Raw genomic sequence first — 16,256 nt, 5'->3', positions numbered from 1 at the left:
CAAAAGAGGAGATAATGCCTCATGGGTAAGGAAGTGAATAGGTTGGATGGAAATTTTACCATTTCCATTGATTATGCAGGCCCTCTGTATGCTCCAGATACATGGAGTCTCAGTAATATCCCCAATTCTGCTTCAATTTCAGAGTCATGGGTTCCCAAAAATCAGTGACGACGTATTTCGTTCAAGGTTTTGAGTACATCCTTGCATAGTTTCCTCCATCTGTCTGATAACCTCTTCCCAACAGCTCTGCTCCACATAAACACACAATATTGCAAATTATATTCTAAGTCTACATGCTTTTAAAATCTGGACTGTTTACAGAAAGCATTACAATGTACTAGAAATTTATAACTAAAATCATCTCTGAAGAATCCTTGTGGAAGATCAGACTACCAAACAATCTATCTCGTTTGTATAGGGGTTTTTTTTAAAAAAACTGAGTTAATCCAGAATGATAAAGACTAGTCTGTGAAAAAAAATCACGATAAAATACTAAGTGAGTCCTGCTTACACAGTGAAGCACTGTGGCTTGGAGTGGAAGTCTCTACCGTTTGGGAGCAAATCCAGTTCGAGAAGTGGATCCAATTTGAGCAATGAAACCCCTGCAGTCTAGAAATGCTACAATTTGAGGAGTTTAAGGGATCAAATCCCCTACTGTGGGAGGGTGTCCAATTTGAGTAGATCCCCCAGTCTGGGAGCAAATCCTGTCTGAGCAATTGATCCTCCTCGTCTGGGTCCAGTTTGATGAGCGGATCCATTGCAGAGCTCATCGCTGACTCGGGGGTGGTGGGGGCAACCGTGCCTGCAGACTCCTTCCCACCCCTGTACCAGGCCGCCTACATCCCCCTCCTCCCGAAAATTAACCCTCACAAATATAGGGAGCAGACTAAGGCCTGATGACAGCGCCCTGGGGTCAAGCAGACCGACGAGATATCGGGCTGCTTACCGAGTGCAGGCGGACGGCCGAGCGCGGCAGAGCCCGAGCCTGAGCCGGCGGGCCTAGGGCTCGGCCGTATCCCTGCGCCCGCCGCCCGCCCTCCCCGCCGAGATCCGGGACTACATACCACCCAGTAGTCCCGGCCCCGGCCCCGGCCCAGCCTTCCCCCCGGGGCCCCCGCCGCCCGCTCACCTGCCGCCTCCGGGTCCCGAGCCGCTGTTTTCGGGGGTCGGCCTCGCGGCATTATTATTTTTTTTGGTTCTCGGATCTACTTTAGTGAGAGCGCGCGCGGGGCGGCGCCGGGGGCGCGCACGGCAGTGGGGGCGGAGCGAGATCAAGACGGTCGGCGGAAGGCGGCCCAGGCCTGGCGGGAGGGAGAAGGGGAATGGGGTGGTTGTCGTTCTTTATAAGCGGGGTGTAATTTGAGGGGAGAAGAACAAGTGGTTATAAGGGAGTTGGGTTGAGGTACCGATTGGGGTGGTTAATAAAGACGGAAGACTGTTCGATGGAGTGGGATAGATGGTGTGGTTGTAGGTACCTGGGAAAGAGTAGGTCCCTTTGGTCTTTATGTTTGAAACTGGGTATGTGGGCAAGGTCCTAAATGTATTCAATAAGGAGAAAGATTTGGAAGGTGCTCAGTTCCAGTAGGGATATGTGGATAATCTGGAGCAGGTCAGTAAGAAGGAAGTAGTTTTAGATGAATAGATTTTTGAGATGATAACTAAGAAGATTGATGAAGGTAGAATGATAGGTAGTGTATCTGTAGACTAAAGTAAGGTATTTGGCAAGGTCTGCATGGAAGGTTGGTTATGAGCTGGATTCCATTCAATGCTGGCATGGTGATAAGAGCAGAGGATGGTGGTAGAAGAGTGTCTTTCTGTGGCTGGTGGTGTACCCCAGAGATTAGGTGTTGGGACCTGTGGTGAACTACATATACCTGTCTGGACACGCCCCCCCCCCCCCCCCCCCCCTGCTGACTGCTCCTGTGGCTCCTCCCACAGACCCCGGTATAAAGGCGATTGGAGGCACGGCTCCTTCCTCAGTCTCCAAGATGTTGTGTGGTGGTCACTTGCTGCTTGTTCTTTCTTCCAGCCAATAAAAGCCTATATCTCGCCTCATGTCTCTGAGAGTTATTGATGGTGCATCAGGACCCTTGTTATTTATGATTATAGAACCTAAAATAGTACAGTACAGGCCCTTCCACCCACAATATTGTGCTGATCTTTTAACCTATTTGAAAGTCAATCTAACCCTTACCACATCACCTTTTTTTTTCATCAATGCCCCTATCTAAGAATCTCTTAGAGTCTCTATATGCCTCTACCATCATCCCTGGCAGTGTTCCATTCATTCATCTCACCGTGTAAATTAAAATAGCTCTGACATCCCCTGATGAAGGGTCTCAGTCAAAACCAGCAATTGATAATCTCCCTCCACAGAGGCTGCTTGACCTGCTGAGTTCCTCCAGCATTTTAGAGATACAGCACAGAATTCCCCCTTCAAACTGCTCCACCCAGCTATCCCTGATTTAACCCTGGCCTAATCATGGAACAACTTATAATGATAAATTAACCTACTAACTGGTATGTCTGGACTGTGGAAGGAATCTTGAGGACCCAGGGGGGAAAAAAACACCATTCAATGGGGAGAACTTGCAAACTCCTTACAAATAATGTTGGAATTGAACTCTGATGCCCTGAGCTGTAATAGCATCATGCTAACCACTATGCTTCTGTGGCACCCAGTTTGTGTGTGTGTGTGTGTGTGTTACTCTGGATTTCTAACATTTGAAGAATCTCTTGTGTTTCTTACAACCCTTTTCCCCCAATCATCTTAAAATTATTCCTTCTCCTATTAGCTTGGGAGTCTCTGGCTGTCCACTCTATCTATCTCTCCTAGCATCTTGTATGTCTCACTTCTCAATGTCTTTGTTCCAAAGGGAACAGCTCTAGTTCAGTCAACTTATCCTCATAAAGACATGATCTTTAATCTAAGCAGCATCCTAGTAAATCTTGTCTGAACCCTCTATAAAGCTTCCACATCCTTCCTATAGTGAGGTGATCAGAAATGAACACAGTGTGGTCTGACCAGTGTTTTACAGAGCAGTAGCGTTAACTTGAACTCAATCCCCCAACTAACTAATAACGTATGTTAACCACCCTATCAGCTTTCTTAAACATCCTATTAACTTGCACGGCTTCTTTAAGGGATCTATGGTCATGGATGCCAAAATCCCTCTGTTCCTCCATGCTGCTAAGAATCCTGCCATTAACCCTGTATTCTGCCTTCAAGTTTGACTTTCCAAAGTATATTACTTCACATTTTTCTATATTGTTGTTTTGAGGCAGCAGTGTAAAATTACTTATAAAATAAAGTTATTAAAAAATTGCAGAAAGGTGTAATGTAGTGTTCATGGACTGTTCGGAAAACTGATGGCAAAAGGGAATAAACTATTTCTGAATCATTGAGTGTGGTTCTTCAGGCTTCTGTACTTTCCCCTGATGGCAGTGACAAGAAGAGAACATGTCCCAGAGGGCTGCGTCTTCTTGAAGCACCAACTCTTGATGTCCTCAATGGTGGGGAAGAATATGCTCATGATGAAGCTGGCTGAGTCTACAACCCTCTGCAGTCTCTTGTGATCCAGTACATTAGAGCCTACAGACCAGGCTGTGATGCAGCCAGTCAGAATGCTCTCCAATGTAATCTTAATGGCTTGGATTTGAAGTGCAAAGTGATGGATTTTGGGAAATGGAGTCAGAAATGTACTATTAAAGGTAGGGCACTAGGAATGTGATGAACAGAGTGATATTGGGGTTCAAGTCTGTATTTCGCTAAAAGTAACAACACAGCTAGATAACGTCGTGAAGAAGGTATATAGGACAGGCATTGGATATAAAAGTTGGAGGATTCTGTTGCAACTGTATAAAGCACTGTTTCAGTCACTCATGGAGTATTATATGCAAGTGTAGCCACTCTACAGAAAGGATGTGGTTACGCGGGTAAAGTGCAAAGGAGATTCATGAGGATGTTGCCTGAATTAGAGGGCATCAGTTATGGGAGAGACTAGAAAAACTGGGCTTGAATTTCCTGGAGTGAAGAAAGCTGAGGTGACCTCATCAAGGCAGATAAAATTATAAGAAAAGAGATAGCATTGATAGACAAAATTCTTTTCCCTAAGGTGTGGGTATCGGAAATGAGGGAATCAATTTAAGGCACATAAGAAACATTTTAAAAGGGATCAGTGGGGAAAGTTTTTAATTACACACAGAATGATTGATATCTGGAACTTGCTGCCAGAGGAAATGGTGGAATCAGATACCATCACTGCATTTAAGGGAGGTTTTGGCAGGTACCTAAAAAGGCAGGGCATAGAAGCATACAGCCCTAATGAGGTAATAGGATAATGCAGATGAAAGACAAAGTTTGGCAGTAGGGCCTATTTCTATGCTGTACAACTTCAATTCTATGGGGGGGGGGGGGAGATGAATACTGTGGGGAGACTGGACTGGACGGACACCAGGTTGTACTATTAACCATGGGACTAGTGGCTTACGTTTAGTCTGAGCAGGACAGTGTGCTGATATGGTGTATCGGATGGAGGAGTTGGATTACAAGAAGAAGATGATGTGGAAAAAATATCGTGGGGGCTGGAAGATGAGAAGGTTTAGGATGGAGTAATAATACTGACAGTAATGTACAAATGATGGAAAAGCTATTTATACAGTGTATGCCTGTGACAATAAACTTGAACTGGAGTTGGAGGGGTTAGAAGGAGAGTCCAGAGAGGATCACTTCCGGCGAGCAAATTTGAAGAGGGCGTCAAAATAACAAGCAGAATCTGATTAGACTGAGGTAGGTAGAATCGTGGTTAGCAAGTACTTAAAAGTTTATCATGAGTACACAGTAATGTGAAGTTGAGGCTGCAGTCAGATCAGCCATGGATTTATGAAATGGAGAGTGAGCTTGAATGAAGCGGCCTATACCTTCAGATTTTTTTTTTTGGTACATTTAAGTCATATTGGTGATCCTCAACAAGTTGAACAACATCTCTGGAGAGAGAAATGGGAAGCTTTTAGATTAATAACCTTTTGATCAAGTTCACTTGAGGTTATGACTGGCATGTATTGGCTATCCTCATTACCCTTGAGAAGATAAAGATGGGTCACTATGAATTTCTTTACTCTGTGTATTGATGAAGGCACTCTCTCAATGTCAACGAAGGAGTTATGATGAAGAAATGAAGATCTGCAGCTAGTTGCATTCCCCTGCACCTGTTACCCTTAACCTTGGTGACAAAGGTTCCAGGTTTGGGGGATGTTCTGGAACAAGGGTTCCCAACTTGGGGTCCATAGACTCCCTGGTTAATGGTAGGGGCCCATGCATTAAAAAGATTGGGAATCCCTGCTCTGGAAGAAGGCACATAGAACAGTACAGCACAGAAACGTTTCCTTCGGCCCATAGTTTAAGTCCGGGTTAGTAAGTGCATTGATCATTGTGGCTGGTAGTCATTGTGGATACCCAGTGAAGTAAGTGAATCTTTAGAGTTTGGATAAAGTACCTGAACCATTAACGCTTTCTTTGCCTGTCAGTTGTTTCCCTGCATCCTTGTCACATGTACTGAGGTACAAGGCAAAGCTCTGTTTTGCATGCCTTCAATGCAAATCGTTTCATCACACTAGTGCATTAAGGTAGTACAAGACAAAACAATAACAATGCAGACTGAAGTGTTATATTTACAGAGAAAATGCAGTGCAGGCAAACAATAAGATGCAAGGGCATGACAAGATAGGTTGTGAGATCAAGAAGCCATGTTATCATTCAAGGAGTCTATTCAATAGTCTTACAGCAGTGAGAGCTATGTGGTTTCAGGACCTTTGTATCTTCTGCCTACTGAGAGGGGAGAGAGGAGAGGATATGTAAGGTGGGACAGGTCTTTGATTATGCTGACTTGAGCGATTATTCTTTAACATGCTTTGCTATTCAACCAGTTGAATGACATCATAACTAGTAGACACCAGGAATGCTTTAGAATTAATGTCTGGCAGCAGCAAACAGTAGTAAAGAAGGTCAAGTCGAATTGATAGTTATGTGAGAGAGAACAGGTTACAGGGAAATAGGGAATAGAAATGTCATGAGATCCTACATAGGTTCTATGGCTGAATGATGTCCTAAGGAAAAAATAACTGAAATATACTTTCATAAATAAGTATCTTGCTGCCTTATAGGCAATCTCCATTCCAGTCCAGATGAAGGATCTTGAGCCAAAATGCTGACTATTCATTTCCCTCCACAGATAATGCCTGACCTATGTTCCTCCAGTGCTTTGCATGTTGCTCCATATGCTAGCATCAGTGGTCTTTGGTGACTCCAATCTCTATTAAATGCTTGGCTGGCAGGAATGATCGACAAAGAGACATCAGATTCAAAGTTCCAGCGAGAAAATAACATGCTGTTTGAGAATGAACAAAATAATGCACTTTAGCTGTTCATTGTTAAAAATAAACTAATGTATACAACAGTAGACGCAAGTCAACCACTCAAAAAATGTGTCATTGCCTTGCTGCTTCTTGACAAGTCACTTGTGTGTAATTATCCAGGCTTATATGGGGAAATACCCTAAATCTTATGCCCTATTCTTAGTTCAGCAGATCAGCATTAGGAATGAATGCCGACTGTGTTGAAAGGGCAGATCGGGACATTTACACTGGACTGTAGTTATCAGTTAAGCTGAAATTATAAGTGTTGTTGCTATCTGATTCTTTTCTAGTTTTATCATTGGCACACAACTTTGCCAAAATTGCAGACAGATCACCTTTCCTCAGCTAAATAAAAATGGTTATGCACGAAGTATTTTCAGCCCAGCAAATGTCCCACTTAACCTAATACTGTAGGTTGCTTATGATCTGTGAACTCCTATCATTTTCCTAACCTTATCAAAGCATTCCCCTATTCCACATTCTCTTTAAAACCAGAAATACTACTTTAAAATGTTCAAAAGAGTTCAAATTGCTCGTGTAAATAATAAACAACTGTAGTCCCAACTATCCTATGGAACAACAATTGCTGATCCTTTGAACAACCTCACCAACCTTCTCTCCCCCTTCACCACCAACACATTTTTTATCTGTCCTGTAGCCAGCCAGCTATCCACTTTTCTACTCATTTCCAACATCCCTAACCCCCCCCCCCCCCACACACACACACACAAGATCCAATCTTTATGCCTACCACATTAACCTTATCAGTAATTTTAGGAGAATTTGGTAAGTTTAGTCAAACACAGCATCATTTCATAAACCATTATCACATTTTCAAGTCCTTTGAGTTTTCCAATTATATTTGTATTGTAATGATTCAATAGTGTCTAACACTGACAAGATGGGTATGGTCTACTCCCTACTTCACATATAAAGAAACCATACATACTATACAGCTCTGACACAATTTCATTCTGTGATACTCCAATTGTATACACTACTTTGTTTTCTGGTGCTTCTCTGTCTTGCATTAATATGTGCAAATACAAACAATCAAGATTTGGGTGTTAATCCTGATATGTATATATATCCTCCCTTAATCTTGCACATCTTTTGTCTTTTTGGTTTTTCCTGTTGTCATTTATACTGTTTTCCTAATAAATTACAAACCTATTGGTTTACTGTTTCTGCAACTTTCCTGTCTTTATCTTTTAAGTTTGTTATCTATGTCACCTGATAAGTTTTTCTTAGTTATACAGTATTATTGTTTTGCTGTCTTTTGTTAAATAAATGTATACAGTATGTGTATTTTTTCTCCCTTGATGTTCTTCCCTTTAGCTGCTACCTTGCTCTATGAATGTTTGGATTTTGCTATCAATGTTAATGTTGAACTATACAGCACATTAACTGATCCTTCAGCCCACCATGTCTGTGAAGAATATGATTCCAATCAAAACTAATCCTAACTGCCTATCCGCACATGGTCAATATCTCTATATTCATGGACTGTTCATAAGTTTGTCTGAATGTCTCTGTACTGCATATGTTAATCAAAATGGCTTCTTTGTTTGTTAAAAGTAAAACTGCTTCTTTGTTATTCTAACTGGTGAGAGAGTGTTGTCTTGCAGAGCATTCTCGAAGCTTCTCACAGACTGTTTAGGTTTAGAATTGCTGATAACAGGGATTGTATTCATTTGTTAACCAATGGGGTTGGATGTCATTTTTTTCTTGTGGGTCTGGGAGCTGGGATTTTGCGATCTTTTCGAGAGTCGGGGAAGAAGACGCTGAAGAAGGCGGACGTGTGCTGCACTGCTTGGTTGAGCACTTCCGGAGGTCCCACGTGCGAGGTCGTGGAGGTCGGAGGAGAGCGAAGAGGGGTCGAACGGTTCGATGGTTGAGCTCCAACGATGTGCACTAAATTGACTGAACTCTGATAAGTTTTGGCGCCTTTTTCTTTATTTTCTTTTCCTTCATATATACTGTAGCATTAGTAAGCACTTAGTTCTTGTAAAATCTTTAAAGTATATTCTATAACTGTATCTGGTGTGAGCTTGATATTGTGTGTGCGACGCTGCGTTAACTTGTTTTCCACAACATCTGCGTATACGGGAGGAGGGGTTGGCGAGTGGCTGGAATTTTCCCCCTAGACATATACCAGCCTGTCGCGTAAGCATTACACCTCTTAAACATTGCTATTGCTATTGTATCTGCTTCTGCTGCCACCCCAGCATCATATTCCCAACACCTACCACTCTTTTATTTTAAAAAAACAGAAACAAACTTCTCTTGTAAACCTCTTTAAACAATTCCCCCTCACCTTAAACCTAGTGTATATCCTCTAGTATTTAACATTTCTACCCTTAACCATCTGCCTTTCATAATTTGAAATACTTCAGTCATCATCGCTAGGCCTCTGACACACCAGAGAAAGCAATTAAAGTTTGCCTATCTTCCCCTTCTACATAATATGCTGAATCCAGGCAGCATCCCGATGAACCTCTTTTGCACCCTGGCCAAAGCTTTCACGTTCTTCCTGTGGAGTGGTAACCAGAGCTGCACCCAGTACTATCAGAATCAGCCCTATCATCATATGATGTAAAACTTGTTCTTTTGTGGTAGCAATGCAGGACAAAAACAACAATTTATAAATCATAAAAATAAATGTCACAGAGGAAAGGAGTAACAAGGTAGTGTTTATGGACCATTAGAAATCTGAAGGTGGAGGGGAACAATCATTGAGTATGGGTCTTCATTCTCCTGTATCACCTCCCTGCTGATGATACTGAGAAGAGGGCATTTCCTGGATGGGAGGGTCCTTAATGATAGATTTACCTTGAGGCACTACCTCTTGAAGATGTGTTCATTTGTTGGGGGTGGGGGGTTGTACCTGTGATGAAGCTGAACTGAGCCTATGACTGTCTAGAGCCTTTTGTAATCCTGTGCATTGGAGACTATATCAGATGGTAATGCAATCAGTTAAAATGCTTCCCACTATACATATGGTGACATACCAAATATCTTCAAAATCCAAACAAAGTAAAGTTGGTGGCATGACTCCTTGCTAGATCTTCTGTGATGTTGACTCCCAAGAACTTAAAGCTGGTTACCCTTTCCACCACTGACAACTCAATGAGAACTAGTAAACTCAAGATACTCTGCAGATGCTGGAGTCAAAGCAACACACACGACACGCTGGAGGAACTCAGCAGGTCGGGCAGCATCCGTGGAAACGAACAGTCAACATTCCGGGCGTAGTCCTGACAAAGGGTCTCAGCCCGAAATGTTGACTGTTCATTTCCACAGATGCTGCCCGACCTGCTGAGTTCCTCCAGCGTGTTGTGCAATGAGAACTAGTGTTTGTTCTGCTGACTTCCCCTTCCTGAAGTTCACAATCAGTCCCTTGGTCTTACTGATGTTAAATGTGAGGTTGTTGTTGTGTTCTACCTCACTCCTGTAAGTCATTATTTTATAGATGGCTTAGCCACACAGGGTGAAAGCAGCGTCAAGGCAATGACCTCTTGGGGTAGTGTAGTCAAGTGAGACCATTGAAGTGAGATCACCAGAGCCAACCTTGCTTACTGCAGACGAAATGGGTGAGAATGTGTGTGGCAGTGTGGAATCACCCAGAACATAGCAAGGGGTGCTGGAGACAGATGAGATGGAGTTAATGAAAGGATGTGAAATGCACCCAACAACTAAGGGACAATTGCTTGACTAACTTCAAAGTGAAATCAGTTGTCAGCTTGTAGTCTGTATTGATTTTAACATCTCTATTGTGAATGGTGAATGATCGTGCAAGTAAGGAATTCAGACATAAATAATTTACCAAATGGTCAATGTCTGTAACCGATAAGACAATTCTGTATAAAAATAGCAGTGTGGTGACAGAGGCCATGCAGTCCGCCTTGTGCACAAGTAAATAAATCACATTTGAGTGGTATGAGTGTGTTTGTTCTGGGCCCAGTTATTTGTTATTTTGTTTTATTTCATTATTGCCAATGACACACCAAGGAGGAGATATTATCATCTATGTGGTCTCCCAATTAGAAAGTCAAGGATCCATTTGCAGAAGGGGAGGTACAGAGGCTCAGACTTTGAAGCTTGATTATTAGTACAAAGGGAATGATAGTATTGAATGCCAAACTATAATTGATAAACAGTAACCTCACATATGTCTGCAGTTGTCTAGATGCTCCAGAGCAGTGTGGAGGGCCAGTGATATTGCATCTGCTATAGACCTGTTGCGGAGGAAGGAAAACTGCCACAGATCCAGGTCCTTGCTCAGGCAGGAGTTAATTCTAGCCATAACCAACCTTTGAAAGCACTTCATCAGAGGAGATGTGAGTGTTACTGGGCAATTGTCATTGAGGTGGCTCACCCTGCTATTCTTGGGCACCAGAATGATTGTTGCCCTCTTGAAGCAGGTGGGAACCTGAGACCGCAGCAATGAGTGTTTGAAGGTTTGCTTGAATACTCCAGCCATTTGGTTGGTACAGGTTTTCAGCGCCTGGCTATGTACACCATCAGGATCTGATGCTTGGCAAGAATTTACTTTCCTGAAGGATTGCAAATAACAGCCTCCAAGCCAGAGATCACAGGATCACCATTGCTGTGGGAATTGGCATTGGTATATGCAATGTTACTTCCTTTTTTATACATCCAAGAAATCACTATCCAAGAAGATTTCGAATAAATTGTATTTATGGAGGGTCCTGCAAGCTCTGTTCCCAAGTGCTTGAGTTGTAAGAGATAACTTTAAATTTAGTTACTATTGTAGGAAACATAGCAACAGAAGATGTGATATATTAATGACTTATTTGTTTTGTTTTTAGTTATAGGGTGAGAGGTACATCGAGAAAATATTCCCTACCCCTGACTTAACTTCATGGAAGTTTTGCTAGGGGATCTGCTCATCTACTTGAGAGGAAATATGGCCTGCCAGTACAGAACCAGCCTTGGATTTTGCACCTGGATGACATTTGGCCAACCAACTCCAAGTGGACAGCGAGATGGGAGAAATGAGGAGTTTCAATTGAAAGAGAATGGCAAATTTGTTGTTCTCCAGAGGAGTTTTTATGGAGGTAAACAAGTTTGAGATTGATTTATTGAAAGGAAAGCAGCTCTTATTAATGAATATTTCAAGCTTTAGGCAAAAGACTCATGGGAACATAAGAATTTTTACTAGCTAGTTAGAATCTGAAATGTTTTGCCTATAAAGATACAGGGAATGGAATCAATCTTCTGGTGCCTTTACAAGAGGATTGAATAGGCATTCTGAATTTACGGGTTAATGGGGGAAGAGTGAGGGAAAATGGGGAATGGGATTGAGCAACAAAGAGCAAAGAAATCAAACTCAGCAGGTTGAGCAGCTGGGGTGGTGGGGGGGGGGGGAGGAGGAGGAATTGTCAGAGTTTCAGATTAAAATCCTGCACCAGGATTGAATGGAGAGGGAAGATAGCATATAGACAAGGGGAGAGCTGAGACAGTGGCAAGCTTGTGATTGGTGGACTGAGAAAGGGTGAAGGATGAGCAGCAGATGGAACCAGGTGGGAAAGGGCTGGAGTTGGGAGACAGAAGAAGGTGGATAATAGAAAGAAGCAAAAACAAAAGGCAGATGGAACCAGGTGGGGAGAGGGGAGGGTGAAAGTGGAGACAGAGGAAGCTGGATTACAAGCAGGATACAAAGGTTACCAGTGTTGGAATCTGAAGCGAGCTTGCATGGACCCATTGGGATGGATGGCTTCCTTTTGTTCTATAACCGTTTTAATTCAATGTTGCTGTATTTCCAATTACACCTAAAAATGACACAGGGAGGAGCAGTGAGTGCATATTGAGGATATGAGAAAATTTGTGCACCCTGATGGGAATAATCCCTTGAGTGTTTAAAAGCAAGGGGCATAATATGGGTCTGAAGGTGATCTGTTGAACATGAATACGATATTCTGTTGAGGAGGGAATCTTATTCTGGTTCTGAGAGGGAAGGTGTATCCAGCCTGTCACGTGACAGCACTGCTCAAGGGTAGAGTTGAAAGCATATGTGACAAGAGTTTGTGGAATAGGAATAGAAATTTAAGAACCTAAGAATATAAGAAGGAGCAGGAATAGGCCATTTGGCATGTTGAACCTGCTCCATCATTCATAAGATCATGATTGATCTGGCAGTGTTTCACCTACCTGCCATAACTCTTAATTTCCTTGCTATGCAAAAATCTATCTAATTGCATCTTAAATGATGCAACAGGGTCACTTGGCACCACTGTACCATTGAATAGACCATGATTCATCTAATTGTAACTTCAGCTTTGCATTTCCAGCTAACCCAGTAACCATTCATCCCCTGTGCTTATCAAAAATCACCTATCTCTGTTCAATGAATAATTAGAGACTTAACTTGCCTCTGAGAGTGTTTACAGATATTCCTAACCCCTTTGAGAGAAACAGCTTTGCCTGTCATAGATGACTAACCCTTTTAAACAGCAACCCCTGTTCTCAATTGTGTCATGCAAGGTAACATTTCCACATGCACCTCATCTAGTTCCTGTATGCTTTTATCAAGCTGGCTCTCACGTCTGGCTTCTGAACCCCAGAAGATATAACCCTGGCCTGTCCAACCCGTCCTCATAAGAAATCCAACCATTGCAGGTATCTAGTGAATCACCAAAATACCAAAGCCTTTATGGCATCCAGATATGATCTTGCCTATGGCGTGCATGACCACCCTAGTTTTGTGTTCAATTTGCCTAGCAGTAAATGATGTCTTGATTACTGTAGCTGCATACTAGCCTTTTCTAAATCATGCATAAGGACATGCAGATCACTCTGCATCTCAGAACTTTGCCATCTCTCACCATTAAAATGATATGCAGCTTTATTAGTTTCTTTGTCAAAATGAAAAACTTTCCATTTTCACATATTACATTACAATTTTCAGATCTTTTGAAACATGCACATGGCCAAGGACCTTGTCATCTACGAGAGAGAAGAATCCTTGACGGAGTATCTCTTGTGTCCTTCCAATAACTCTTTTTGCCACTTTAGTTTATACTTTCCATCTAACATGTTTTCTTTGATCATCCATCTCTATCTTCAGAATTTAAAAGTAAAGGCTGTTTATCTTGGAACCTTTATTTTCTTTTCCAATTCTTTTGAAAGGTCATTGGTCTTAAATGTCAACTTCGTTTCTTTACAAATGCCTCAGACCTGAATATTCCAACATTTTTTGTATAGATTTCCAAAGTACTTCACTTTAATATTCTCTTTTCCTAATCTTTGTTTTTCAACAACTACTCTGTGATTATTTATATGATTATACTATTCTTAGCAGCCATTTATAGAAAAGATTTAACCAAGAAGGATTGTGGTGCTACTACGTTGCCTTTTCTGAGATCAAGACCGACATAAGTCACCTTTACTTTGTGATGGTATCACATTCTTGAGACTAGATTAGCTGTAAACCTCGAATACTCTTCAAGATTCCTTGTTGTCCATTTGTTCTGACTTGTGACTACTAAGTAGATAGCTACTGATCAGATTATTATGGGAGTGTTGGGTGTTGCTGTATTGCACTTTTGTCTAAAATAATAAGCAAGCTCTTGAAGATATATAAAAAGAAAACTTGTGGGAGAAGATAGGCAGCTTAAAATACATAGAGTTGATATTAAGTTCAAAATACAAAGTAGATTTATTATCTAAGCACATATATGTAATCACATACAACCCTTGCAGTTGTGCTCAGATGATGGATGCTTCTTTCGTGTGACAGCTTTCATGTAGATGTGCTTAGTGGTGGAAGAGGTTTTACCCGTGATGGACAGGGCCGTATCCACTATTTTTTGCAGGATTTTCCATTCAAAGGCATTGGTGCTTCTATACCAGTCTGCGTTGCAGCCACTACACATCTTTAGAGATTTGTCAAAGTTTTAGATGTCATGCCAAATCTTCACAAACTCTTAAGGAAGTAGAGGTGCTGCCATGTTTTCTTCATAATTGCACTTACGTACTGGGCCCAAGGCAGGTCCTCCAAAATAATAACACTGAGGAATTTAAAGTTACTGACCCTCTCTGCCACTGATCCTCCAATGAGGACTGGCTCATGGACCTCTGGTTTCCTTCTACTGAAGTCAATAATCAGCTCCTTGGTCTTGTACACATTGAGTAATAGGTTGTTGTTATGGCACCACTCCACCCCAGAGTCTCAATTTCCCTCCTATATGCTGGTTAATCACCACCCTTGATTCAGCCTATGACAGTGGTGTCATCAGCAAACTTGAATATGGCATTGGACTTGTGCTTAACACACAGTCATGTGTAAGGCGAGTAGAGCAGGGTGATAAGAGCACAGCCTTGTGGTGCACCTATGCTGAGGGAGATCGTGGAGGGGATGTTGTTGCCAATCCAAACTGATTGGGGTCTGCAAGAGAGGAAATCGAGGATCCAATCACACAAGGTATTGAGGCCAAAGTCTTGGAGCTTATTGATTAGTTTAAAGGGGTTGAGTATATTAAATGCTGAGCATTCAAAGGTTTATAAAGAGCATCCTGATATATGCATCTTTGCTGTCCAGATGTTCCAGGGTTGAGTGAAGAGTCAACAAGATGGCATCTACTGTGGACCTGTTGCTCCTGTAGGCAAATTGGAGTGGATCCAAGTCACTTCTCAGGCGATGTTTCATCACCAACCTTGCAAAACACTTCATCACAGTGGATGTAAGTGCTACAGAATGATAATCATTGACGCAGGTGACCACGTACTTCTTAGGCACCAGTATAACTGAAGCACGCTTGAAGCGGGTGGGTACCTCAGACTGCCAAAATGAGAGGTTAAAGATCTCAGTGAACACTCCAACCAGTTGATCAGCACAGGTCTTTAGTACTTGGCCATGTACCCCATCTGGGCTGGATGCTTTTTGTGGGTTCACCCTCCTGAAGGCTGCTCACATGTCATCCACAGTGACTGAAATCACAGAATCATTGGGGGCTGTGGGAGTTCATGATGGTTTTCACAGTCAAAGTGAGCATAAAAGACATTGAGCTCATATGGAAGTGAAGTCCTGTTGTCACCTATTTCACTTGATTTGACTTTATAAGAGGTATTCAAGTCCTGCCACAACTGTCAAACATTCTTCATTGATTCAAGTTTAATCTGGAATTGCCACTTTGCCCTTGAGATGGTTTTCTGGAGATTGTATTTGTTAACTTTCTTGGTCACCAGACCTGAATGCCTCCTATCTAGCCCTCAGCACATTGCAGATCTCATGTTTCAACCCAGGGCTTCTGATTGGGGAAGACTCTGAATGATTTGGTGGAGACAGGCATCTACCACTCTTTGAAAGAAGTCCATGACTATATGGTGTATTCATTCAGACCCACAGATGAGTCCATGAACACGGGCCAGTCCACTGACTCAAAACAATCCTATGGATAGAAAACTGGTTGGCAGATAGAAAGCAAAGGGAAACGGTGAGTGGGTGTTTCTCGGAATGGCAGGTGGTGACTAGTGGGGTGCCACAGGGCTCGGTATTGGGACCACAGCTGTTTACGATTTACATCAACAATTTAGATGAAGGCATTGAGAATAACATCAGCAAGTTTGCTGATGATACTAAGTTGGGTGGCAGTGTGACATGTGATGAGGATGTTAGGAGAATTCAGGGTGACTTGGATAGGCTGAGTGAGTGGGCAGATACTTGGCAGATGACGTTTAATGTGAATAAGTGTGAGGTTATCCACTTTGGGAGTAAGAACAGGAAGGCAGATTATTATCTGAACGGTGTAGAGCATAGGTGTCAAACACAAGGCCCGCAGGCCATATCCGGCCCGGCGTACAATTATATCCGGCCCGCG

The 16,256-nt window shown here is 42.4% G+C and overlaps 1 protein-coding gene across 2 annotated transcripts in view; it reads right to left on the bottom strand.

The window, feature by feature from the left end:
- Positions 1–1,230, bottom strand: part of LOC140730323 (zinc finger protein 236-like) — a 161,454-nt gene extending 160,224 nt beyond the window's left edge. For both annotated transcript variants that reach the window (XM_073050576.1, XM_073050586.1), the window contains exon 1: positions 1,130–1,230. In XM_073050576.1, coding sequence (XP_072906677.1) covers positions 1,130–1,181 — 52 coding nt within the window. In that variant the 5' untranslated portion in view covers positions 1,182–1,230. The remainder of the gene's footprint in view (positions 1–1,129) is intronic.
- Positions 1,231–16,256: the final 15,026 nt, after the last annotated feature.

This window comes from Hemitrygon akajei, chromosome 1, assembly GCF_048418815.1.
Source record: "Hemitrygon akajei chromosome 1, sHemAka1.3, whole genome shotgun sequence".
NCBI lineage: Eukaryota > Metazoa > Chordata > Chondrichthyes > Myliobatiformes > Dasyatidae > Hemitrygon > Hemitrygon akajei.
This window is presented reverse-complemented; position numbering and strand designations above follow the sequence as displayed.